The following is a 27,276-nucleotide window of genomic DNA, read 5'->3' on the forward strand; positions in this document are numbered from 1 at the left end:
ATGATCTTGAGAAGGATAGATCTGAATAATACAACTGAAATGAGTTAAGAGATTTCATATAGATTTTTGGATTACTAAGGAATACAGGAACAATAAATAACAGGGCTCCTTATGTATAGGAATCCAGTTTGGAACTGGTGTGTTCACTGATATATGCAAGCATTAGATCCCAGGCCTTAAAATGTGGGCCAGTAAAATTTTTGTGCCAGCTGTAGAAGGAATTATCTTCACTAGGAAATGTCAAGGCATAGGAATAGTAGTGTAGGTAGTAGCAATTGGAACATATATTTAGAGACATTGTTAGATTTTTTTCTGTTTCCAGAGTGGGAGATACCTAATAGAGTGGGACTGCCACCAGTGTAGATTCTTGAACTTTGCCATGGTTAAGTAAGGGTTCATATTTCATTCATAAGGAATTTATCTGGAATTCAGAAACTGTGGGAGAGAACTAAGGGTAAATTGGAAGGGAAAGTCCATTGGATGACTAAAAAGAGGCATGGCACAATTTTTAGGATATGAAAGCTATATAAGGAAGGAAAATCTCTGGGTAGTTTGAGAATGGGGGAAAATTTACAGTAGAAAGAGAGAAGAAGCCATTGCCAGAAATTAAAAGGTTCATAAGGGGCCATAGGGGTTGGAGGATTGTGCAAGATGAAATATTCACTATCTCATCCTCACTTTTTTTAATCCTCTAAATAATGGACTTTATTTTGACCTTTCCAGGAGAGTACCATCCCATATCAGAAGTACCTATTTTAGCAATTTATTTTTAAAAATAAATTATTTACAATAAACTTAACTTTAACCCTCAATAAAACCAGTCAAACTTACTTTACATATATATTTACATCTCAGGACTCATAAGCTTTCTTTGTCGATTCAATCCTACATGTTTTCCCTTTTATGTGATAATAGCATTTATTCTATTGTTCTGATTCTGTTCATTTTACTGTGAATTATTTCATAAAGTCTTTTCCTGTTTCTTAATATTTCTCATACTTGTCAATCTAAACTACATTATAGTATCCATTATTTTAACATGCCACAGTTGATTTAGATATTCCCCGCTTCACAAACATTTTACTTGTTTCCAGTGTTATAAAATTATAAATCATGACAATAAAAAGCTTTGAATAGGTTTTCATTTGTCTTAATAATTGGGTCAAAGTTATGATTATACTTATAACTTCTGCAGTATACTTACTACCAGGTTGCTTTCTAAAAAAAATTCTAGGAGTTTGCAATTCCACCAATAAAGTATGAACTTATTTCTCCCCACTTGTACCAGAACTGGGTTGACACATTAATCCTTTTTGCTAATTTTATGGGCATTATTATATCTCAGAATTGTTTTAATTTGCATCTCTTTGATAATTAGTGAGCATGAGCATTTTAGGTTTTTCTACAATATATTTTATTGATTTCTTTTAATCAGTCAATTTCCACCCCCTTTCAAACTCAACTCTGCCTTGTAACAAAGGAAAACAATTCACAATTAAAACAATCAGGGTATCTACAGTTGAATATTTTTAACAGTTTCTTATAAATTTTAGTTTATATCTGTCATATTTACCACAATTTTGACATCTGTTATTATCTTTATCTTGATTTCATCTATATAGATATAACTATAAATATAGATATGTATTTGTATATTTATATCTATCTATCCACACACATATATTAAACACGTTAGCTACTGTTTGCTCAGTTTGCTGCTTGTACTAATGTGGGGAAAACCCAAGGAGAGAGAAGTGCTTTTCATACATTCCAGAGAGAGAAAGGAAGAGAATGAGCTGAAGGCATCTCTCCTTTTTAAATTCTCTCTCTGTCTCTCTCACATACACACACATACATACACACCACACACACACCCCTCCCCTACCACAGTCATGGGGCTAAGGGATCAATAAAAGGATCATTTTATTATTCCAAAGTGCCCACATCTTTCATTGCTAAGCCAGCACATAAGCCATAATCAGGCAAGATACCTTTGAACATATTCCACAGGGTATGAGTCTTTATGGTTGGGTGGGTATATATGCATTTGTGTGTATGTATGTGTTTATTCAAGCAGCTATATGTACTACAGACAGAGATTTTATGGTCAGACATTTTTTCATTTCTGTATACTAGTGAAAGACAGCATGGCATAGTGGATAAAAAACCTGCTTCAGTCAGGAAGATCTGAATTCAAGTTCTTTCTCTGAGATCAACAAGTCACTTTACCTGCCCCAAGAAATTCTCTAGATTTGTCTCATCTAAGACACATGAGCTGCTGATTTACATGAGCAGAGGACCTTTCTATAACAGACAGACCTTAAAAATCTAATTCATAAGACCCACTGGAAAACTTGGAAGTTTTTCTTGTTCAGCAAAGTGGGTAAAGTCACAGATGTTGAAACATAAGTTGGAAAATTTTCAGAGAATTGTTCATTGAATTGTAGCATTCCAGGAATAATAATTCCCATCAAGCTCAGATTTCAGTCAGCTCACATCCAGTTTTTTTTTTCTTGGATGCATTCACATGTGTTTCCAGGAATATGCATGCAAACAAGTGGTGCTTCAAAAGAGTCCCAGCACATTGATAATCTTATTGCAAATGCGTTAAAAGCTTTCCTGCCCTAAAATAATAAGAATGAATGAGCAGGGGCAGCTAGATGGCGCAGTGAATAGAGCACTGGCCCTGGAGTCAGGAATACCTGAGTTCAAATCCGGCCTCAGACACTTAATACTTAACTAGCTGTGTGACCCTGGGCAAGTCACTTAACCCCAATTGCCTCACTAAAAAAAAAAAAAAAAAAAGAATGAATGAGCAACATTTTCAGTTGTGGTCATTAGTTTTGCTTTTTTTGAAAGGAGGGAAGATGTTCTAAGACAATACGAGAAACCTCCAAAACACTGGCCACAACTCCCTTGTATCTGGCTGCTGCTGTTTTCTGACCTAAAATATGATTAAATTGATTGGTTAAAATCTATGTGTAGGCAGACATGTGTGCATATAAATACATATATGTATATATTAAATAAGTGTTAAACATATGTATAAATACACTTGTGTATATAATACACATGTAGACACATTTATATACCAATGACTTTATATACACGTGCTTATTTTAACAAATTGATTTCATCTATAGATAGATATAAACATAGATGTATTTATGAGTGTAAATATGTATTTTAACCCATAAATTTAATTATAGTCTAACTATACATAGAAGAAATAACTAAATAGTTATCGATACTCATTACTCTCCTGCTATGAATTCTGAGCTCCACTTTGCCCGGCTCCCTGAATTTATTCCACACTTTGGCTAGTACTGTTCTCTTTACTCTTCCCCTCCCCTTTCCCACTTTCCCATCTGTGGACTTGGCCCACTTCTGCTACCAGATTGAAGCCCCTAAAAGGATGGGGCCATGTCTTATTCACTTTTGCATCACCTAGAGCACATATCTTACATTAGTAGGTGTTCAATAAGAATTTTTTAAATTTATGGAATTGAATATGGTTCAGTTAACATGTTTCACTGACTTTTACTCCATTCCTTTGAAGTTAAGACTTCATGACTATAACATGTGTATCTACACATTACAAGGGAACAGTTCCACATCGAACCACATCTACTAACCCACTCAATCCGTTGGCAAATTTAGGAAAGGCCACTGCTGCTTCCCAGCCTTCTCTCAGGCCCGTACCCTATTTAGAACAATATACCCTCCCATCTTATAATGATAATAAATATTAAATACTATCATATATTATATAAAATGATATAATATATAGTAAATATAAAATACTATAATATGTCTATATTATAATATATAGTAAATATGAAAATACTATAATAAATATGGTGGCATCCATTGTGGTCATTGTAGAAGTTTGAGGGAGGCAGGGCATGGTGCTGGATTGAATAGCTTTGGGCGAGCACTGGCCCCACCTCCTCTGTCCACAACTTCCTTCTTTCAAATACCTCCAAACTCCCATCTCCCCTTCCAAACTGTTGCTGACTAACTGGGTGTAAGATGATTTTCCCAAGCCCCACCCTTGCAGAATGAGTACCCCCGATGATGACTCACTTTCTCCAATTACATCAAATTTACTTGCCCCATTATATAGTTCACATATGGTATATGCTAGCTAAGTGTTTTGGGATTTTGGTGAGACCATATTGCCTTTTATATGCATGGATATGTAATATTGAGGAACTGATGCTGCTCTGAGGGGGCTAGGCCCCTTCTCCTCCTATGCCCACTCCCTCTCTTTAAGATCCATGTTTTATTTTGGGGGGGTGAGGAAGTTGGGGTTAAGTGACTTGCCCAGGGTCACACAGGTAGTAAGTGTCAAGTGTCTGAGGCCAGATTTGAACTCAGGTCCTCCTGACTCCAGGGCCGGTGCTCTATCCACTGTGCCACCTAGCTGCCCCTAAGATCCATCTTTTCTAGACCCAGGCAAGAAGTTCAGACTAGGTTCACTCTTGGTGAGGGAGAGGTGGGGGGAATGGCATGAGAGGAAGGTTAGGCTCCCTTTACTCACAATCCTCTGCTCTTTAACCACCCCCACCCCAGCGCCTTGAGGACAAACTAAAACCTGAGGTCATTGGTTTATGTCTACCTCTTCCCCAAGTGGAGCAGAAAAAAAGGTATTTAATGTACAATAGGAATCAGGTTGGGACAGGTATTTATTTCTTATGCACAAGAGAAATGCTAAATCAAAAAGACTCATAAACATAAAATGATACAGCTTAAAACAGCATTGATTTACTTAACTTATATCTACTGTTAAAATATCTTGGCAGGCCCTTATTTAAACTCCATCAAAGGCTCCATAAAGCAGTTTCTGGGGTTTCTTATTAGGCATTTTACCTTTGACTTTGGCTCTGAGTTGTCCAAACAACTCCCAGTATTTTTCTGCTGGCCCAGGCTTGGGCAAGCCTTTTGTTGATGGTTGTCTTCTCTGATCCTGAAGTTTCCCTGACTGACGGCTGGCTCCATTTGTTTGATCCAGCATCTTCAGACCTGTAAAACCCACAAGGTCACATCCAAGTCTAGATACCTCCACCCTGAAGCTGATGTTTGGTCATCCATTGAAGAAAGGGAACACAAAACAGAAAATGCTGCCAGAGACCAAAGCCTAAGCTCACCTGATTGACTCCATAGTCTATATGGGAATGGCAAGATGGGGAGAACATAGTCTATATCTACCGACTCCCTCACCGAGAGTCTAGAAGCAGAGTATGTTATGGCCAGTTCTGTTCTGAAAATGTGAAGTTGTTGCAATGCAAGTGATGTTAGGGGATGATTTGAGCATAACACACATTTTGAGTTTTCTTATGTGCAATTTTGCCTGGGAGAAAGCACAAGAATGTAGAAAACTACACCACTTCATAATATATTTCAGGCTGCAAACCTCGTGTTACCCATTTCCACAAACTTTGGGTCTTTTTTGAAGTAAAGTGCCAAATCTGTTATATATCTTCTGTACAGTAGGAGTTGTGGACAGAGGAGGTGGGGCCAGTGCTCGCCCAAAGCTATTCAATCCAGCACCATGCCCTGCCTCCCTCAAACTTCTACAATGGCCACAATGGATGCCACCACTATTTATTATAGTATTTTTGTATTTACTATATATTATAATATATACATATTATAGTATTTTATATTTATTATACATTATATAATATATGATAGTATTTAATATTTATTATCTAATATATACATATTATAGTGTATTTATTATAATATTTATTTATAACATTTAACATGCATAAAACTATGCTAATGTTATTATTAAGTCCCTATTTTTTTCACGTGTCCCTAACAAAGTTTTTTAGTGATGTGCCCCCAATCCCATTTTTCCCATAAGCCCCGTGGTTTTTATGGCCTGATTTTGCATCATATGACAATTTTTAAGTGACATATCACATTATAGCAGAACTGACTATTCTTGCCACCAGGAAGTAGAAGCAAAGAGACTGAGATAAAAGTTTTCTCTTCTTTAAAAAGGCACATTGTATCATTGCCTTCTCTGGTTCCAGCCAATGAGGGAATCACTTTGTCATTTCAAATCAAGGAAGCACTTATTAAGAGTACACTGTGCTAAGTGCTTTACAAATATTATTGCATTTGCTTCTCACAACAACCCTGAGAGGAAGATGCTATCATTATCCCAGTTTTACAGATGGGGAAACAGGCAAATAGAGGTTTGTTTTGTTTGTTTGTTTGGGGGTGGGGTTGGGTTTGTTTGTTTTTTTGGTTGGTGGTTGTTGTTTTTTAATGATTTGCCCAGGATCACACAACTGGTTTCTCAGGGCAGATCTGAACTCAAGTTATCTTGAGTTATCTAGCCAGCACTAAATCCACTGTGCTACCTACCTCACCCATATCTTTCAGCTCTAAGCCACCACATGGCTAGAAGAAAACTGGGAGTCTGTCATCTCCAGTGTGAACACGTGTTGAGTTGCCATGTCCCTGTAGTCTCCAGAGATTTTCAGGAGAGTTCTAGGCACATACTTCCTGGGATGGCTCCCATAGGCCAATTAAGTATATAGACATGAATTTAGGAGGAATGAAGGTGAGAAAAAAGAAGGGGTATGTATAGGTGGGCAGGCATAGTGGAAAGTGTAATGACCTTAGAGTTAGAAGAGACATGAGTTCAAATCCTGATTCTGACATTAGCCCTATATGTCCTTCTAGTTAATCTCTCTGAGCCTCAGTATTCTCACCTGTAAATTGGGAGGGGGGGGTGGTAAAACAGATAAACTACACACCCGTTTCTGTGAGAACTTTATAAGCTTTAAAGCACTATATGTGTGCTATTATTACTACTTAATTATCTCTATCAGTGTAAACTCTAATCTCTTCCTATACTGAGACCACTTTTGCTTAACTGACTTTGTTCAAATTTCCCTTAATTACATCTTCTCATTGCCACCTTCCCCCCTCCCTTCTTCCCCCTTGGCAACTACAACCTTGTAGTTGTAGAGTGGGTGCAAATCTTTATTACTAGAGAGATTTTTCTCATCAGTAGTTCCTTATGCCAAGGAAATCGCAGGTCTTCTAAAAAAAAGTCCCATAAGTCTGTCTTTTCAACAATGCACAATGTGATTGTAATACTTTATGTTGTCATTGTTCCTAGGAGAGATGTGTGGATCAGCTCTCCTGCGGATGTTTCCCTGTCCTTGTGACTTCTCAAACCAAAACACCTTCACCTCCTCTAGGTGTCTATAAGATCCTTGAGGGTGGGGATTGTTTTGCCTTTGTATTCATAACTCCCATGCTTGGCATAAGAGTAATAATAGCAATAACAATGACAATAACATTTACATAGTGCTTACTGTGTGCCAGGCATTGGTGCTAAGTGCTTTACAACTATCTCACTTAAGCCTCATAACAGCTCTGTAAGGTAGGTGCTATTATTATCCCTATTTAACAGCTAAGGAAACTGAGGCAAACAACATTAAGTGACTTAACCAAGGTCACACAGCTAGTAAGTGTCTGAGGCAGGATTTTGAATTCAGGTCTTCCTGACTCCAGCTTACTAATTTTTTTTAATTGACATTCACACTGCAGAAGAAGAAAAACAAGACATGTTGCCTTCAAAGAACTTTCTTTAGTTAGAGAACTGTAGGGATCAGCTTAGGTGTCCCTCTTCATTTTTGCCATCTGGTAAGACTGTTCCTCAGATTTTTCCATAGCCCTCTGATATCTCCCTAGCTTCCATCCCTTTCCTTGTATTTTACTTATCTGTAAACAGTTATCCCTTCCACATTGTGACTTTACCCCTTACAGTTTTGATATATCGCTGGTTGGTATAAGAAATTTATAGGTTGGTTTTTTTTTTTTTTTTGGCATGGCAGTGAGGGTTAAGTGATTTACCCAGGGTCACATAGCTAGTAAGTATCAAGTGTCTGAGGCTGGATTTGAACTTAGGTCCTCCTGAATCCAAGGCCAGTGCTTTATCCACTGAGCCACCTAGCTGCCCCCTTAATATAAGAAATTAAATGAGAATTTTAGGGGAGTTTTGCAGAAACCTAAGACAAAATAGAAAGTCAGAACTGCATAAAATATAGGTATAGTATTGTTTAATATCAACATATTTTGTCTTTTAATACCATAAAAATTCATACTCCTTCTCTGATATGAAGGGAGGGCCAAAACATTTTAGGCAGATTTTCTAGATCTAGAGGGTACCTTGCCCCTACCCCTCCTCCCCACTCCATGCTAAAGGGATAACTATAGTGTTATATTTCCCTAGTACAATATGAGCTTCTGGAGGACAAAGTTTTGGTTTTGTTTTTGAATCATTGGTGCTAAGGACCAAAGCTCATAGCTAGGGTGAAGCTGACAGGGCTTTGCCCCAGAGCACTGAAAACACCAATACTCCTTCCACAGAAGGAAGAACTGAAGTTATCACCTAGTTAGCAGGAAGTTAAAAAACGAAGTTACCAAATGGCCCACTTTGTAACCTCACATGAATTCTTCCCCAGACCAGTCCTACCCTGTAATGTCATCCCAGCAGCCCAGGGTCTAGTGTCCCAGATTGAGAGCCATTTTTTTTCCCTTTTTCTTTTTCAAGGCAATGAGGGTTAAGTGACTTGCCCAGGGTCACACAGCTAATAAGTGTCAAGTGTCTGAGACTGGATTTGAACTCAGGTCCTCCTGAATCCAGGGCCGGTGCTCTGTGCCACCTAGCTGCCTCAAGAGCGTTTTAATTTTCTATGCCATTTGCCCTGAATGTAGCTTGTATTGCCCCAGGGACAAAAATTGCTACTCACTTTGCCTAGCATAGTGCCTTTCCTATTTCTGGGATTGGGAGGAGAGGGTGTTACTTGTGATTTTATCAATGTGGGTAACTCCCTGTGTGAAAATTCCCTTAACCAATGCAAATCAGTTACTCTGTGACTTCTAGTCTTAAGAGAGCTTCCTCAGGCACTGAAAGGGTAAATTACTTATCCAGGGTCATATAACTAATATGTGTCATAGGACTTAAACCTAAATCTTCATGATCCTAGATCTATCCACCACTCCATGCTGCCTCTGATTGGTTTGTTTGGTCTCCCAACTACCTTGCCAATTCCTTGAGGCTAGGGACCATGTCGAAATACTTTGCATCTCAGAACAATTAATAAAGTGTTGAATACATTGTAGACTCTTCTCTGGGGAAGAGTCAGCCTCATCATTATAATTATACAGCATTCAGTTTTATTTTATTGTTGCTTTTTCCACTAACATTTTTGTCCTAATTGTGTGTATTGTTTCCCTGGTTCTGCTTACTTCATAGTTGTCATTTCTCAATAATATTCTATCATTCATATACCACATTTCCCCCAAGTGATGGATACCAATTTTGTTTCCAGTTCTTTGATACCACAAAAAAAAATGAATGAATGAATATTTTAGTATATATGGGACTTCTTCTTTGTGTCTCTGTGTTTCCTTGGGGTATGTGGCTGGATCAACAGATATCCATATCCCACCCTTAACTGGCTCTGTATATACTATATGTAGAACTCTCTTATCTATACCCTATAATTTAGTGAATTCATCATCTCCCATCTCCCAGAGTTAATTATTATCTCATTAAAGATGACTTTTTCCTGAGCTCTAGTCTCACATCTGCATATTAGACATTTTGACCATAGGCATCTCCATATATCCTAGAGAGAAGCCAAACCCATCCCCTTTCTGAAGTTCCCTATTTCTTTTCAAGGGCATCTCCATCTTGAAGTGACCCTCTTCATTCACTCTTACTCATTCTCCATTTGAGTCATTGCCAAGTCGTTTCAATTCTACCTCCATCATACATCTCACACTCATCTTTTTCTCTCTACTCATATTACCACCACCCTTATTGAGGCCTTCATTACCTTGTCCCCTGACTATTGCAGTAGCCTCCTAATTGAGTTCACTGCCTCCAGCCGTTCTGCTCCTCCACCCAGCCAGCCTCCAGATTTCTCCAATTTGCATGCCTGATCATATTCTACTACTTTGTAAACTCCAATGGCTTCCTGTTACCATTGTGATCAAATATCAGTTCCTCAGTGTGGCATTTAATGCCCTAAACAATTTGGCCTCAGCCAACCTTTGCGGGCTTATTTTTATATTACTCTTCACGGACTCTATAGTCCGCCCTATCTGGCCTTCTTACCTTCCTCATAAGCAGCACCATCTCCTGTCTCCATGACTGTCTTCCATGGCAGGAATGCACTCCTTTTCACTCTTTACCCCTCAGAATCCCTGGTTTCTTTCAAAACCCAGGTCAAGCATTACCTTCTGCATTATCCACCAGCTGCTGAAGTCTTCCCCCTCAAAATTATCCTGAATTTATTTTGTACATCACTACATGTATAGATCTTTTCTCCCCCAGTAGAAGGCAAACTCCTTAAAGTCAAGGACTATTTTTCTTTGTCTTTTATCTCCGGCATCCAACATGATAGCCGGCATATAGGACCATAGATTTAGAACCAGAAGGAAATATAAAGGTCATATAGTCCACCCTTTTCCCTTCCTGCCTCATTTTATAGATGAGAAAACTGAGTTCCATAGAGATCAAGTGACTTGGCAAGGTCTGGGTAGTGAGTGACAGATCTAGGATTTAAGCTTCTTTGAATTCAGAGTCTTTCCAGTATACCACATTTGTTCTAATAGGTACCTAATAAGTCCTCGTTGATTGATGAATACGGACATTTGTGTAACTTTTTAAATGGAATTACAAATTGTATTCCATGATGGCTAGACTGATTTACAGCTCTACTAACAGAATCAAACAGAGGATTTTATATTTTATTCTGTAATTTTATCCTAAAAGTAGTAGGGAACTACTATAAATTATTGAATAGCTGGGTGACATGGTCAGACCTGCACTTTAGGAAGCAAACTTTGTTGTCTGAATAGAGGATAGAATACAGCGGGAAGAGACTTGAGACAGGTTGACCAACCATAAAGCAATTGCAAAAATCTAGGCATAAAGTTAAAGAGGGCTTATAGCAGGGAGTTGACAGTATTGGAGGAGAGAAGGAGGGGGTACAGAGGAGAGAAGAGACACATATACGAGATGTTTAAAAGGTGGAATTAACAGGATTTTACAATAGATTTGATAGGGAGGCGAGGGCTTGAGGATAATGCCCAGGTTGTGAATCTGGATGACTGGGAGGATGGTGGTGTCCTCTATAGTAATAGGGAAATTAGGAAGAGGGAAGGGTTGTGGTAAAAGATGATGAGTTCAGTTTGGACATGTTGAGAATAAGATGTCTAGAGCAGGACTTTAAAAATTTTTTCCACTTGCAACCCCTTTTTGCCCAGGAAATTTTTACTCAACCCCAAATATATAGGTATATAAAATAAGTATACATAATCATTTATTGTTGCCAGTTTTTTGTGATCTCCACATTCAGTTATGCAACTCACAGTTTAAGAAGCTAGAGTCTAGAGGATATCCAATTCGAGAGCATTGAATATTCTTTAGGGAGTTGGAACCATGAGATTGGAAGCCAGGAGAGAGGTTAGGGCTGGATAAATACATCTGAGAATCATCTACACAGAGATGATAACTGATCCTTTTCACGCGTGAGGCCCTGCAATAGTGCTAGCAACCCACACCAGCTCATGTGCCGCCTTACTTAAGTCTACATGGAAAGACAGGGTTTGATTTGATCAATAAAGGAGATACTGTAATATGTAATTTATCCACCAGATGGTGATAAACTACAGCCCCTGCAGGAAAGAGCCTTGCTAAAATAAAAATCTGTAATGTTAGCACTGGCCACTAGAGGGGATTCCTACATCCTTGTTCCCACTGCAGCCAGTGCAACAAAGAAGCCATGAGGAAGCCAGGCAGTTGTAAATTTTAGCCTAGGAATTGATATAAAGTATTGTTCAAGATTATTAAAATGTGAAAGATGTGTGACTTGCTACCTTTTCCTCCCACATCTGGAGTCTTCTTTTTCTTAGTTATAACCAGCCATATTCATTTGATTCAAAGTGTCTTTTGGCCACTACGGTTTTTACCTAAAGAAGAATGGGAAAGAAAGAAATCAGATATTCACTACCAGTCTTCTGGTCTCCTTCTACACTTCTGTATGATTACCCTCAGGTCATGGGAAGCAGCTTCCGAAAGAGGGAGGGGGGAGGGGTATATCCTGGATCCTAATCCTAGATAGATCATAGATGATAGAGTTTATACAGGAAAGCAGAGTCAGTGAAAGTGAAAAGTCTGTTTCCCTGTACTTGCTCATCTTTCCTCTGCACACCGTGATAGCTAATAGAGCTTGACATTCTGGAATTATTCTCAGCAGTGAAGATCCCCCCCAAACTGGGTTGGCAGCTTACATCTTAGCTCTTGGTTCTTATCTTGTCTACTCACCACCCCCCATCACTGGAGGCAGAGGCTCAGGCTGTACTGCTAAGAAATCTGATTCCCCAAACCTTCTATGACTTGTTCACATGCCAGCTTCTTGCTGATTGTAGTGCCTCTCTGCTCCCTGTGCCAAATGGCTGGCAAGAAGTCTGTCAAAGGCCAAAGGGAAAGGGAAAGGGCAGACCTATACATCTGCCCCATATAACTCACTGGATCCATTCATCCAGGGTTACATTTGGAAATGTTTAACCAGCTTGGGGGTGGGGGATTGAAAGGTATTCATAAACATTTTAGTTATAGTGTTGGGTTCCAATTTTTAATCCCTCTTTCCCTCCCTCCTCTCCCCCTTCCCTGAGGCAGGAAACAATCAGATATGGGTTATACATGTACAATTATGTAAAACATTACCATATTAGTCATTTTGTACAAGAAAACTTGAATAAAAGAAAAAATGAAAGTGAAAAGTAGCATGCTTCAGTCTGTTTTTCATCAATATCAGTTCTTTCTTTGGAGGTAGATAGTATGTTTCATCAACAGTCCTTTGGGACTGTTTTGGATCATTGTATTATCAAGAATTAGTGAAGTCTTTCACAGTTCTTAATCAAACAGTATTGCTGTCTCTGTGCACAATGTTCCCTTGGTTCTGCTCACTTCACTATACATCAGTTCATACAAGTCTTTCCAGGCCTTTCTGAAATTATCCACTTGTCATTTCTTATAGCACAATAATATTCCATTACCATCACGTAGCGTAGCTTGTTTAGCCACTCCCCAATTGATGGGCATTCCTTTGATTTCCAATTCTTAGCTACTGCAAAAAGAGCTGCTACAAATATTTTTGGACAAATAGGTCTTTTTCTCTTTTGGGGGATGTCTTTGGGATATAAACCTAGCAGTGGTATTGCTGGATCAAAGGGTATGCACAGTTCTCTAGCCCTTTGGGCATAGTTCCAAATTGTTCTCCAGAATGGTTGGATCTTTTCACAACTCCACCAACAATGGATTAGTGTCCCAGCTTTCCCACATCCCCTCCAACATCCAATATTTTCCATTTTTGTTATATTTTCCACTCTGATAGGTGTGAGGTGATACCTCAGAGTTGTTTTAATTTGCATTTCTCTGGTGAGTAGTGATTTAGAGCATTTTTTCATATGATTATAGATAGCTTTGATTTTTTTGTCTGCAAACTGCCTGTTCATATCCTTTGACCATTTGAATGTCACACTTTTAATTTGCATTACTAACATTTTCTTTCAGTTTGAAAAATCAACAGAATAATAAATCAATCCTTGATTTGTAGCACTTGCCAATTTCTGCAGAGTAAATGCTCAAGCTGAAAAGTCAGTCCTCTCACTCAAGCTTGTTCAAGCTAGTTCTAGCACACCTCTGAATCTAGTTAATATTAAGTAACTGGCATTTCACTTTTTCAGTGTTTTATGAATGTGCAATCTGGCCAAATAAAGATGATTCTCTACTCTCTGTTTTTCTGTAGGCTTTTTGGAATCCCTGGATGATTTTTATATTCTCAGCAGTGGTTTGGTCCTGTTGCAGACCACCAACACCGTCTTTAACTATAGCCTGCTAAAACAGGTGGTGCCAGAATCGCTTTTGGCCTGGCAAAGGGTCCGTATTGCCAATATGATGGCAGATGGTGGCAAGCGGTGGGCAAATATCTTTTCAAGACACAATTCTGGTAAGTAATCTTATAAATGAACCTCCAGTCAAGTAAGACCATTTTTCTTTGGGATCACAATGTACACATATATGTCTTTTGTTTTGGGATAGTCAATAATGGTGGATGTAAGTCATTCCTCCGTGTCCTCCTTCTTCTCAGGCACTTATAACAACCAGTACATGGTCCTTGATCTGAAAAAGGTGAAGTTAAATAACAGTCTTGACAATGAAACACTCTTCATTGTGGAGCAGATCCCCACCCTTGTGGAATTCTCAGACCAAACAGATGTTCTCCGGAAAGGTAATTACGTGGCAGGGGTCTGCTTTTACTAGTCAGACTGGAAAAAAATAATTAGACTAGGTTATCATAAACTGGTTGTGCAGTCTTGAGATCTGCATTGTGTTCCTGCAGTTTGGGACTGAGACCTTGTAATTAGTCATTTGTGATTTCTCACATCCAAGATTAGCCTGTCCTCTGTTATTGCTGGATAAGTCACAAACCTCAATGGTCCTCAGTTTCCCCATTTGTCAAATGGAACAAGTAATGTTCAGGGGAATTATGGAAATTAGTATCTAAATTTGAGAAGTAGGAATTCTATAGAATAGGCAGATTGAAAAAAAAATTTCTTAGTCATCTGCTGGCATAAGCCCTACTTTCCCATTGTTTATCCTATTCCCACCCCTTTCTTTTACGCTTCTCATCAGTGATACTGTTCCTAACAATTGCTGCTACCTCCCTTGTTCCCATCCCAATCCTATTCCCATAGTGTCCTACTCAACATCGGCCCATCCCTTCCACTATATTTTCTGGATCTATATTTAGTCTATAATTAGATTATTTTAGACTCTATTTATTCTAGATCTGTATTTAGCCTATAATTAGCAAACTTCCTTTCATTTTAGACCTCTTCCTTTCATGCACCTTCTATCTTTGGCACGTACTGGGACCTGACTCCCCTTGGAAGACACTGTATCCCTGGCCATCCTTTCTAATACTGGTTGTATTTTTTCTCTCATACCTTTTCCCCCTTCCCTGGTAGGTGAGTTGGAATACTCCTTGTTCCCTGTTGCCAGTTCCAGATTCTTCCTCTATTGTCATCACTTAGTAACCTTTCCTCCTTTGATCTTCACTCCAAATTTATCACCCAATGCAGATCCCAATAGTTATCTACCAGCCTTCTTTCATTTCATGATAAGATAAGTGCTTACTCATGGTGTCACTTCCTGTCTCAGCTCAACCATCACTTTGGCTCTGGTTAGGGCCAGATCCTGGCCTTACCATTGGATAACCTTTTTTTTCTTTTTGGATACATTTATACCAAAATTCCACTAGGAGGCCATTCAAAGCCATCTGTCTTTTGGGGGACTTCACCAGATAGTGAATATTATGGTATAGAATATTCATTTCCTAGCCTATAAATTTCTTTAAGATCTTTAGTTGAACTAAAATACATCTAAAAGACAACTAAAAGATTAATGTAATAATCTTAATTCCTGAGGACTAAAGATTAAGTGGACTCTTGAAAAGAAGAAAAGATGGTGTATTATGGATGCATATACTATCAGATGTGGTCAATGCATGGATTTGTTCTTTTAACTATTTTTCTTTGTCACAAAGATATTTTCTTTTTTTTTTTTTTTTTTTTTTGCGGGGCAGTGGGGGTTAAGTGACTTGCCCACGGTCACACAGCTAGTAAGTGTCAAGTGTCTGAGGCCGGATTTGAACTCAGGAACTCCTGAATCCAGGGCCGGTGCTTTATCCACTGCGCCACCTAGCCGCCCCCGACAAAGATATTTTCTATGGAGGAATGGTTATTAAAAAATAACAATGACATTTTAAAAAATGAAAAGCATTTAAAAAAACTTTAAAAGATACTTGGGAAAAACTGGGGGGTGGGGGTGGGGAAGACTCCAAACAAACATGGATTCCAATGCTTCACCTTCCAAGTAGACCTACCTGGAGATCCATTCACCACTTGGGGACCTTCCTCAAAGAAGAAGGGCCTGTTGAGGTTTCATTTTCCTAGGTTGTATAGTTTATGTTTTGGTATAATTTCATTGTAACTTTCCCCATTATCAGAATGAAGTATAACAAATAACTTTCCTTCTTTTTCTCTCTCCTTTTTTCTTTCTCTTCTTCCCTCCAACTCTTCTCCCTATCTTCAATCTCAATTCTGCTTCTAATCAGGATATTGGCCATCCTACAACATCCCTTTCCATAAGAGAACTTACAATTTAAGTGGCTACCCGATGTTGGTTCAGAAATTCGGCTTGGATTACTCTTATGACCTAGCTCCAAGAGCCAAAATCTTCCGCCGGGACCAGGGGAAAGTGACCGACATAGAATCCATGAAGAAGATCATGCGGTATAACAGTATGTAATGCCCTTTTCTTAAGAACCTTATTTTTAAGTACTTTCATTCTCCTACCCATGAGTTATGAGAACTATACTTAAAGTATGTGTTCGTTGTGGAAAATTCTGTGAGATAGTACTTCATTCAGGGTACATGTGGCATAGTACCTAATCCATCTGAGATGAGTAACATTTCACTCTCTTTTGAAAGAAGACCAAAGTTTCAGACGTTGTGAGATTTAAAAAGAATAATTTTAAAAGGTATTTAAACCAAAAAATGTATACTTTCAATAGGGGAAAAAAACACCCTGCAAGACTTGTTTAGTCTCCTTTTCACTAACACATTCACTTTTCCAAGAAAAGAAAACAAATTTACAAAAATCAGGTTGTTTTTTTTTTTCAGTTCTTCATCTCTCTGCAGAATTTGATCTTATTGACCACCCTCTTCTCCTAGATACTTTCTTCTTTCTGGTTTTTCCTGATATTCTTGGTTTTATTCTTACTGTATGAGGTCAATCTTCATTCACAACATGTCTTTGGTTTTTTGTTGTTTTTTTTTTTGGAGGGGGGAGGGGCATTGAGGGTTAAGTGACTTGCACAGAGTCACACAGCTAGTAAGTATTAACTGTCTGAGGCCAGATTTGAACTCAGGTCCTCCTGAATCCAGGGCCAGTGTTTTATCCACTGTGCCACTTTGCTGACCCTGCCCAAGGTTACTTTCACAGCTAGTGTCTGAGGTAAGATTTGAACACAGGTCTTCCTGACTGCAAGTCAAAGCTCTATCCACAATATCCTTCTGTGCTCATTCTTGGTGACTTTAACAGTTCACATATCTGTTTGTCACATTAATTATGCAGATGATTCCTGTTTATCTATTTATCCAGACCTAATCTCTCTTGAGCTTCAGACCCATGTCATCAACTGTGCCTCTTGGAGATCTCAAGTTATATATGCTCTTTGTCTCTCAAACTTAACAGACCCCAAACAAAATTCATTATTATTTTCCCACCTCCCAATATGACTCCCTTCTGAATTTTATTTCTGTTGATGGCATTACTATCTTTCCAAATCACCCAAGTTTACGTGCTTGGTGTAAGCATTGGCTCCTCTATCACATTCACTCCTATAACTTAGTGTGTATCCATAATGCCCCTTTCCCCCTCTAAGTGGGTCACTTCAGTGCACATGTTGATGTTCCCTCAAATATCTGTAACTTCCCAGTTCCTCAATCCATTCAGCTCCCATAAGTTTCTCTTCTGGTTCACCTCAGCTATACATAGGGAGAACCACTCTCTTATGGGCTGGCACTGATCTAGGCTGGAGCAGTTGTTCAGTTTGAGGACTGTAAAAAAGCAAAACAAAACAAAACAAAACAAAACAAAAACAAAAACAAAAAACCACAAGCTACTTATAGACCACTCAACATTTACCAGAAAGAAGTTTACTTAACAATAGCATGAAAAGGATACTCAACAAAGATACAGCACTGGTTCAGGTAGAAGCATCTTCTCTTGCCTTCACGTGGAAATACATAGTCAGTCAAATGGATGGTATAAATGATTGAGTAGCTATTTATAGAGGCCAAGGATTGCCCATTCTTTATTTCTTGGAACAAAATGGCCAAGACACCAGATTGTTTCTTTTTGAAACAAGAATATGTTTCAAGAGAAGTTGTGTTTCTCGCAGTTGCTTTTCTAATTTCTCTGGTCTCTTTCTCATGAAATGAGCCCAGAAACCCCACTGTGGATGATGTCACTTCCTCTTCTTGCCTTCTCAATCCCCTTTTCCTGTTCCCCCCCCCCCTGTTTTTTAGATTATAAGAAGGATCCCTACAGCAAAGGAGATCCTTGCAATACCATCTGCTGTCGGGGGGACCTGAGCTCAACACAACCTGTCCCAGCAGGCTGTTATGACTCAAAGGTAAAGTGCCTCAGGAGAATGCTCATGTTTGAGCACATAGCAGACACTCAATCGACGTTTATTCCCTTCCTTTTCCTGTCTATCATATTGGTAGTAGAGCTCTGAATACTCCCATAATACAATAAACAGCCTTGTTTCTGGAAAAGCATATCCACTCAAACCACCTTGTTTTGTAGCTGGCACTTTAGGATTTGCAAAACCCTTTCCTCCTTGGATCCTCACAGCAGCCCTGGAGGTAGGTGCTATTACTAACCCCACTTTATAGATGAGTAAACTAAGGCAAAGGTTATGGGATTCGCCCCGAGGTCACACAGCTGGTAAATGTCTGGGGCTGGATTTGAAGAGGTCTTCCTAATTCTAGGTCCAGTGTTCTATCCACTGAACCACCTAGAATGTTTTCTGAAAAATTAAAAATATTTTTTCGAATTGAGCTTCTAGGCTATACTAACAACCCAGTTTAAATCATCTTTAATTTCTCCCGACCCCACCTACTTTTTGTTCTAACAGATTTTTGTTATTGTTGGGTCATATCCAGTTCTTCATGGCAGCATGGACATAACACACACTCCAGTTCTTTCTGTCCTCCACTGTCTCTCCAAGTCTGTCCAAGCTCATGTCCATTGCTTCCATGACACTATCTATCCATCTCACACTTTGCTGTCCCCTTCTTTTGCCTTTAATATTTCCCAACATCAAGGTCTTTTCCATTGAGTCCTGTCTTCCATTATGTGACCAAAGCGTTTAAGCTTCAGTTTCAATATCTGCCCTTCCAGTGAATAATCTGAATCAATTTCTTTAAGTATTGGCTATTCAAGGGACTTCTTAAACTCAGATTAATTCTATTGGGAGTCACAGAATTGCCTTCCTCTTTGTATAGATTCCCAGTTTCATTTTCTTTTTGGTACACTTTAGTAAAATTACTTACTTTCTTTTTGGTTTTGCATGGCTTAGACTTTTTGCAAAATTTCTCTGATTCATTCCAGAATCTTTACTACTGGATGATTAGAAGTGAAACTTTCAGGTTTGCAAGTTTAGTCTCTCTCTTTGCCACAGAAACCACTTGTTCCAAGTTGGTTTGTTACTTAAGAACCTGCAACTACATGGTCTGACCTAATCTTTTGTTTATTTCTAAGGCCTTTTAGGTGAATTTGCTTATACCTTACTAAGCAATTTAATTCTGCCAAATCATTCAGATCAGCATACCATGATCGGGCAAATCAAGTTCTTCTTGCCAAGAAAAAAAAAATGAAGTATTACATTTTTCTCAAAAGAATTGTATTTGCAATAGCCTTGATGTACCTTCTTTCTCTTGGGCATCTAGGCAATAGTGGATAAAACCCTGGCCCTGGAGTATGGAGGATCTGAATTCAAATCCGACCTTATTAGCTGTGTGATGCTGGACGTGTCACTTAACCCTGGTTGCCTAGTTTCCTCATCTGTAAAATGAGATGGAGAAGAAAATGACAAACCAGTGAAGAATCTTTGCCAAGAAAACCCCAAATGAGATCACGGAGAGTCCAACAACTGAAATGACTAACCTCCTTTTCCCACAACTCTGTTTTCTAAGAGTTAAGCTTCTTTCTCCATGTTGGAAAGAAAAAGTAAAAAGGACAGTATTTTCATCAAGGGATTCTTTTTTTCCCCCATATAAATATTTTATTATTTTCCAGTTACATTTAGAGATAATTTTCAACATTTGTTTTTATAAGATTTCTAGTTTCAAATTTTTCTCCATCCCTCCACTCCCTCCCCCTCCCCAAGACAGCAAGTAATCTGATAAAGGTTATATATGTATAATCACATTAAACATATTTTTGCATTAGTCATGTATTGAGAGAAGAATCAGAGCAAAAAGGAAAAACCTCAAAAAAGAAAAACAACAACAACAAAAACAATAAAAATAGCATAGTTCAATCTGCATCCAGATTCAACAGCTCTTTTTTTTTCTGGATTTGGAGAGCATTTTCCATCATGAGTCCTTTGGAACTATCTTGGACCATTGTATTGCTGAGAAGAATCAAGTTTATCACAGTTGATCAACACACAATGTTGTTGATACTGTGTACAGTGTTCTCCTGGTTCTGCTTATCTCACTCATCTGATGAACTGATGTTCATGCAAGTCCTGCCTGCTCATTGTTTCTTACAGCACAATAGTATTCTATTACATTCATATACCACAACTTGTTCAGCCATTCCCCAATTGATGGGCAACCCCTCAATTTCCAATTCCTTGCCACCACAAAAAGAGCAGGTATAAATATTTTTGTACATGTGGGTCCTTTTCCCTTTTTATGATCTCTTTGGGGAAAAGACCTAATAGTGGTATTGCTGGGTCAAAGGGTATGCCAAGCCTTATAGCCCTTTGGGCATAGTTCCAAACTGCTCTCCAGAATGGTTGGATCAGTTCACAGCTCCACCAACAATGCATTAGTGTTTCAATTTTTCCATAGCTTTTCCAATATTTATTATTTTCCTTTTCTGTCATATTAGCCAATCTGATAGGCGTCAGGTGGTACCTCAGAGTTGTTTTAAATTGTATTTCTCTAATCAATGGTGATTTAGAGCATTTTTTCATATGGCAATACATGGCTTTGATTTCTTCATCACAAAACTACCTGTTCATATCCTTTGATCATTTCTCAATTGGGGAATAACTTGGATTCTTATAAATTTGATTTAGTTCTCGATATATTTTAGAAATGAGGCTCAGCAAGGGATTCTTAAGTCCAAACTGAAAGCTGGGCTTCACACACACACATACACACACCCCAAGACTTTTGGTTGTGTTAATGGCTGTCAAGCAACAAAATGTATTTTTGTGTGTGTATGTCTTTTTTTTTTTTTTCAGTAAAAAGATCAGCCCTAATAGTAATGACTTTTTCCCCCTGGGCAATGAAGGTTAAGTGACTGCCCAGGGTCACACAGCTAGTAAGTGTCAAGTGTCTGAGGCTGGATTTGAACTCAGGTCCTTCTGAATCCAGGGCCAGCACTTTATCCACTATGCCACCTAGCTGCCCCCAAGTCCTAATAGAAATGAAAGATACTTTTTAAAGTTTTTTTTTTTCTCTCTCTTAGTGACTATAAAAATGGGAAGGGACAGGGGAAACCCTCTCGAAAAGTTTTACAGATTCCAGTTTGGACTTAAGTAGTCCAGTGGTAAGACAAAAATCTCAGTGCGTATGGTCAGATTTAAACTCAGGTCTTCCTGAGCTCTGTGCACTATGGTGCCACCTACCAGCTGCTATGTTTAACGCATGTCAGCTACTGATCTGGACATAAGAAGAAATGTATAGAAATACTTTTCAGTCTGTCTGACTGACTTGACCATTCTCTTCAATTGTCAGATTCTGTGAGACAGAATGAGTAGTCAGAATTAATGATCAACAGTACTCTATCAGACAAACAAAACACTCCTTATTGTTTTCAAAAGTACCTTTACTTCTAATTTATTTGGTCATTAAGTATTTTCCCCCCCAAGGAAGACAGTGCTATGCTAGGCATATGGTAGGCAGGCTGGGTCATGCTAGCTTCCATCAGGTGTTATAATCTGAGTTTTGTTGTTGTTGAGTCATTTCAGTCATGTCCCACTCTTGGCAAAGATACTGGAGTGGTTTGCCATTTCTTTCTCCAGTTAATTTTACAGATGAGGAAACTGAGGCAGAGTTAAGTGACTTGCCCAGGGTTATGCAGCTAATAAATGCCTGAGGCTGAATTTGAATTCAGGTCTTCCTGACTCCAGGACCAGCGCCTATCCACTGTGCCACTGGTTGGAATCTGAGAAATGGCACCATTTCAATATGGAAGAAATATTAAATACTGTTTTTTAGGTAACCAGTTTCTGTCAGAGACAATAATTAATTATCACTAACCATTGCTGTTGCTGATGCTGGTGGTGTGTGTGTGTGTGTGTGTGTGTGTGTGTGTGTGTGTGTGTGTGTGAGAGAGAGAGAGAGAGAGAGAGAGAGAGAGAGAGAGAGAGAGAGAGAGAGAGAGAGAATGAGAATGAATTCTAATAAATAAAGAAAACTTCATCTTTGGATGTATTTTCTCTTTTCTCTGTCTCTCTGTCTCTCTGTCTCTGTCTCTCCACCCCCCTCCCCGTCCTCCCTCTCTCCCCTTTCTTTCCCTCCTCTTCCTCTCCCCCTCCTCTTCTCTCTCTCATATTACCTAACAAATACTTTTTGAGGTGCTTGGTCCATGCTCACTTTACTCTTGGCTTCACCCCTCACCCTTCACACTTTACCTCCTCACCAGTGGCCTTGCTCCATTTTCCCTTCCACCTGTCCATTCCTCACTCCCCCTTCTAGTTTCCTTTATGTGTTGTTTTTACCATTAGAAAGTATGCTCCTTGAGGCTAGGGACTCCTTGTGGGCTTTTTTTGTTTGTTTCTCCAGTGCTGAGTACAGTGCTTGGTGCACATCATAAGTGCTTGATTTAAAAACAAAAACAAAAAACCAACAACTCTTTCTCTTTATCTACCATGTTGGAGGTAGCTCTTATATCAGCACTCTCTCAGTTCAGGTTCACTGTTGAAATGAAATGAGGCACTCTCAAGTCATTGAACAGTTACTGAAGAGGTTTACTTTGCCTTAAAATAGCAAAGATTTGTAATGAAGATACAGTGGCTGTCAGCTTCTCTGGATGCAGCTCCCCTTTGTCTACATATTGGAATGTGTCTGGTCATTAGGGCAGGGAATGGTGACTTACTTATTTGTTCTTCAAAAATCCACCAAGTCTGAGAGACCTTGACACCAAGGTCTTCGGTCTTGTGCTCTTCAGTGACCAGAGAACTGCCGTAGGAAAAGTCAGGCTAGTCAGGTCCTAGGGACATCTTTGTCTCCTTTTCTGGAGGGAAGGAAGGAAAGTGAAGGAGCCTGGAGCTATCCTATGTTGTGGGCGAGGGAAAAGAATCGGTGTCAGGCAAACACTGGTAAATATTAGTCCTATTATATGTGGTTTCCCAAAATCTAACATAAATGTCAATTTATACTTCATTCTCCTCCCCTTCTCTAGTGCAAATTCTAAGCCAGAACAGTATTTTGTTCTTATATTCCCAGTATTTCAACCCTGTTGATGAGAATCAAATCCAGAAAATAAGTGTTCCTTATTAATTCCTTTACCTTTTGAAGGATAAAATGATCTATAAGTCAATCAGGAAATTGTTTGCTGATTTGCTTTGGGCAAAGAGAAGTCTCTGCCAGAGATTAGATCATTGAAATCCCCATCATTATGTCTCTTTGTCCAGCTTGCTATCTATTTCCCCAAAACCTCACCTGTTTTGATTCCAGTGTTCTCTTTTATGCTCTGTTAACACTATTATTTCTGCCTTGAAATACTTTTGACCGCCACCCCCCACCCTACCCCACCCCCATTTCTTGATTTGCTTACAGGAATCTAAACATACTCTGTTTCTCTACTTTGTTCCTTCCAAAGTCATAGTACAGTCAAGGAGTCCCAATCCAGGAAGTCTCAGTAATATATGTGAAGTCAGATTTCCTTACCACATCAAGCTCTCTAGTTGCCATTGTTTGCTACCCATACTTCATGTGTGTTTGTTACTTTCTGTATAAATAAATATTTGAGTCATAGGTTTTATTGCTGTCTCCTTTCTTAGACTGGGTCTCCTGTGAATTCTTGAGCATTTCTACTGCTATCATCCTTCCTACATTGTATCAACCATGTATTTTGTTTAGCTTAGTGGTTATATATAGGCAGTTTCCTTTTCCCTCCCATTCCTTTCCATTTTAGAAATGAAGACCGGTATACATGTTCAGCATTTTTCCAAGTGATTTTGCAAACATTCCTATTTTGTTCCTTGTAGGTGGCAGATATGTTTTTAGCATCCCAGTTCACATCCTATGCCATCAGTGGCCCCACAGTGGATGATGGCCTTCCTGTCTTTCAGTGGAAACTATTCAACCAGACTGTCCACCAGGGTTTGCCAGAAGCCTACAACTTTGATTTCGTCACCATGAAACCTCTTCTTAATTTTTGTGAATTTAACAAAGAAAAAAGGAAAAGGTGGGGAAAGCAGGTCAGGGGGAGGAAGAGAAGGAACTAAAAAGTTTTTAAATATATATATATATATTTTCATATCCTCAAAAATAAAACAAATTTGTTTTCACTTTCATTGTTCATTGCTTTCATAACAACAGTATTGGTATGAATTGGGAGTCTTATCTAGATAGTGCTAAGTGCTAGAAATAAAAAAAGTCTTGACCACTTTGGGGATTTAAAATTCAGATGGAGGAAATGAGTGAACAACAAGAAACTGACTATAAAATGTACTATATTGACAGGGAAGATCAAGAACCAAACTCAGATAACAATGTAAAAATAGCTACATGCAAAGCCTCAAAGGGAAAAAAAAATGTTAATTGGACACAAGCCCAAAAAGAATTCCTAGAAAGGCTAAAAAAAATTTTTTTTAATCAAATAAGGGTGGTAGAGAAAAAATTGGGAAAAGAAATGAGAGTGATGCAAGAAAATTACAAAAAAGCTTCATAAAAGGGTGATTAAAGAAAATAATACCTTAAAATAGAATTGGGAAATGGTAAAAGAGGCATAAAACTTCACTGATGAAAATAACTCCTTAAAAAGCAGAATTGACCAAATAGAAAAGGAGGTTCAAAAGCTCAATGAAGAAAATAATTTCTTAAAAATTAGACTTGCCAAGTAGAAACTCAGATATCAAGAAATAATGTTTTATTATGAAAAAATATAAGGAAAAGTTAAATGTCTCCTTGGAAAAAAAAACTTATCTGGAAAATAGATCCCAGAGAGATAATTTAAGAATTACTGGAGTACCAGAAAACTATGCTCAAAGAAAGAGCCTAGACATCATTTTTCAGGAAATTATAAAGGAAAACTTTCCTAATATTCTAGAACCAGAGGGTAAAATAGAAATTGAAAAAATACACCAATAACCGTACAAAATCCAAACTCTCAGGAATATTAAAAGGGAGGGCAGATTAAGGGAGGCATTGGTCAGAAACAAAACAGACTTTTTAGGAGAGACAAGATAAAAACAGAAAGATAAACAAAAATAAGATGGGGAAATGTACAGTTAGTAATCATAACTGTGAACATTAATGGGATGAATTCATAAAACAAGTGGATAACAGAATGGATTAGAAATCAGAATGTAACAATATATTGTTTATAAGAAACATACTTGAAACAAAGATATACACAGTTTAAATAATGAACTGGAGCAGAATCTTTTATACTACAGGTGAAGTAAAAACAAGAAGGGATATCAATCATGATTTCAGACAAAGCACAAACCTAATTAAAATTAGACCTGATTAAAAGGGATAAACAGGAGAATTACATCTTGCTAAAAGATATCCTAGACAATGAAGTAAAATCAACACTAACTGTATGCACCAAATAGCATAGCACCCAAATTCTTAAAGAAAAGTTAAATGAGATATAGTAAGAAGGAGACAGTAAAACGATACTAGTGGGGGACTTCAGCTTTTCCCCCTCAGAGATAAGTAAATTTAAGTATAAACTAAATAAGAAAGAAGTTAAGGAAATGAATAGAATTTTAGAAAAGTTAGACATGATAGACTTCTGGAGAAAAGTGAATGGTAACAGAAAGGAGTATGCTTTTTTTTAGCCGTATTTGGCACTTCAACAAAAATTCACCATATTTTAGGGCATAAAAACCTCACAAAGAAATGCGGAAGAGCAAAAATACTAAATAAACTTTTTTCCCAGAATGCAATAAAATTACATTCAATAAAGGAATGTGGAAGCAAAGATTAAAAGTTAACAAGAAACTTCATGGGGGCAGCTAGGTGGCACAGTGGATAAAGCACCGGCCCTGGATTCAGGAGGACCTGAGTTCAAATCTGGCCTCAGACCCTTGACACTTACTAGCTGTGTGACCCTGGGCAAGTCACTTAACCCCAATTGCCTCACACACACACAAAACAAACAAACAAAAAACCCCCAAGAAACTTCATAATTCTAAAGAAGGAGCAAACCAAAGAATAAATCATAGAAATACTCAATTTCATTCAAGAGAATGACAAGGAGACAACACACCAAAATTTGTAGGATGCAATCAAAGCAGTACTTATAGGAAATTTTATATCAATAAATACATGTCAGTAAAAACAAGAAAGAGCAAATTAATCAATTGGGCATGCAATTTAAAAAAAAACACTAGGAAAATAACAAATTGAAAATTCCCAATTAAACACCAAAATGGAAATCCTGAAAACCAAAGACAAATAAAATTGAAAGTTAAAAAACCATTGAACTAATAAAACAAGGAGTTGGTTTAAAACAAAGAAGAAGAAAACCAAATTACCTGGATTAAAAATGAAAAGGGGTGCTGTAAGAAATGATGAGCAGAAAGATTTCAGAAAAACTTGGAAAGACTTAAATGGACTAATGCTGAGTGAAGTAAGCAGAACCAGGAGAACATTGGACACAGTAACAGAAACATTGTGTGACGATCAACTGTGATAGACTTAACTCTTCTCAGCAATACAATGATCCAAGACAACTCCAAAGGACTCATGATGGAAAATGTTCTCTACAGTACTATGGATTCGGAATGCAGATTGAACCATATTGTTTCTACTTTTTTTTCCTGAGGTTTTTCCCTTTTGTTCTGATACTTCTTTCACAGCATGACTAAAATGCAGAAATATTTTTAATGTGACTGTACATATATAACATATCAGATTGCTTTCTGTCTTGGGGAAGGGAGAGGGAAGGGAGGGAGGGAGAAAAATTTGGAACTAAAAACCTTATGAAAACAAATGTTTAAAACTATCTTTACATGTAACTGGAAAATAATAAAACACTTTAATGATTTAAAAAAATTTTAAATGAAAAAAAAGAAAAGGGTATTGCACCACAAATAAATATAAAATTAAAGCAATTATTATAAATTATTTTGCCCAATTTTATGCCAGTAAAAGTGACAACTAAAGTGAAATAGA

General features: G+C 38.1%; 1 protein-coding gene across 1 annotated transcript in view; it reads left to right on the top strand.

Annotated features, from left to right (window-relative positions):
• PLBD1 (phospholipase B domain containing 1) overlaps positions 1-24,405 on the top strand; it is a 79,024-nt gene extending 54,619 nt beyond the window's left edge. The window contains exons 8-12 of the mRNA XM_043967608.1: positions 13,857-14,057; positions 14,199-14,339; positions 16,227-16,412; positions 18,205-18,311; positions 24,135-24,405. Of these exons, the coding sequence (XP_043823543.1) occupies positions 13,857-14,057; positions 14,199-14,339; positions 16,227-16,412; positions 18,205-18,311; positions 24,135-24,374 (875 nt within the window). The 3' untranslated portion in view covers positions 24,375-24,405. The remainder of the gene's footprint in view (positions 1-13,856; positions 14,058-14,198; positions 14,340-16,226; positions 16,413-18,204; positions 18,312-24,134) is intronic.
• The last annotated feature ends 2,871 nt before the right edge of the window (positions 24,406-27,276 follow it).

The sequence above is a fragment of the Dromiciops gliroides genome, chromosome 5 (assembly GCF_019393635.1).
Source record: "Dromiciops gliroides isolate mDroGli1 chromosome 5, mDroGli1.pri, whole genome shotgun sequence".
Lineage (NCBI taxonomy): Eukaryota > Metazoa > Chordata > Mammalia > Microbiotheria > Microbiotheriidae > Dromiciops > Dromiciops gliroides.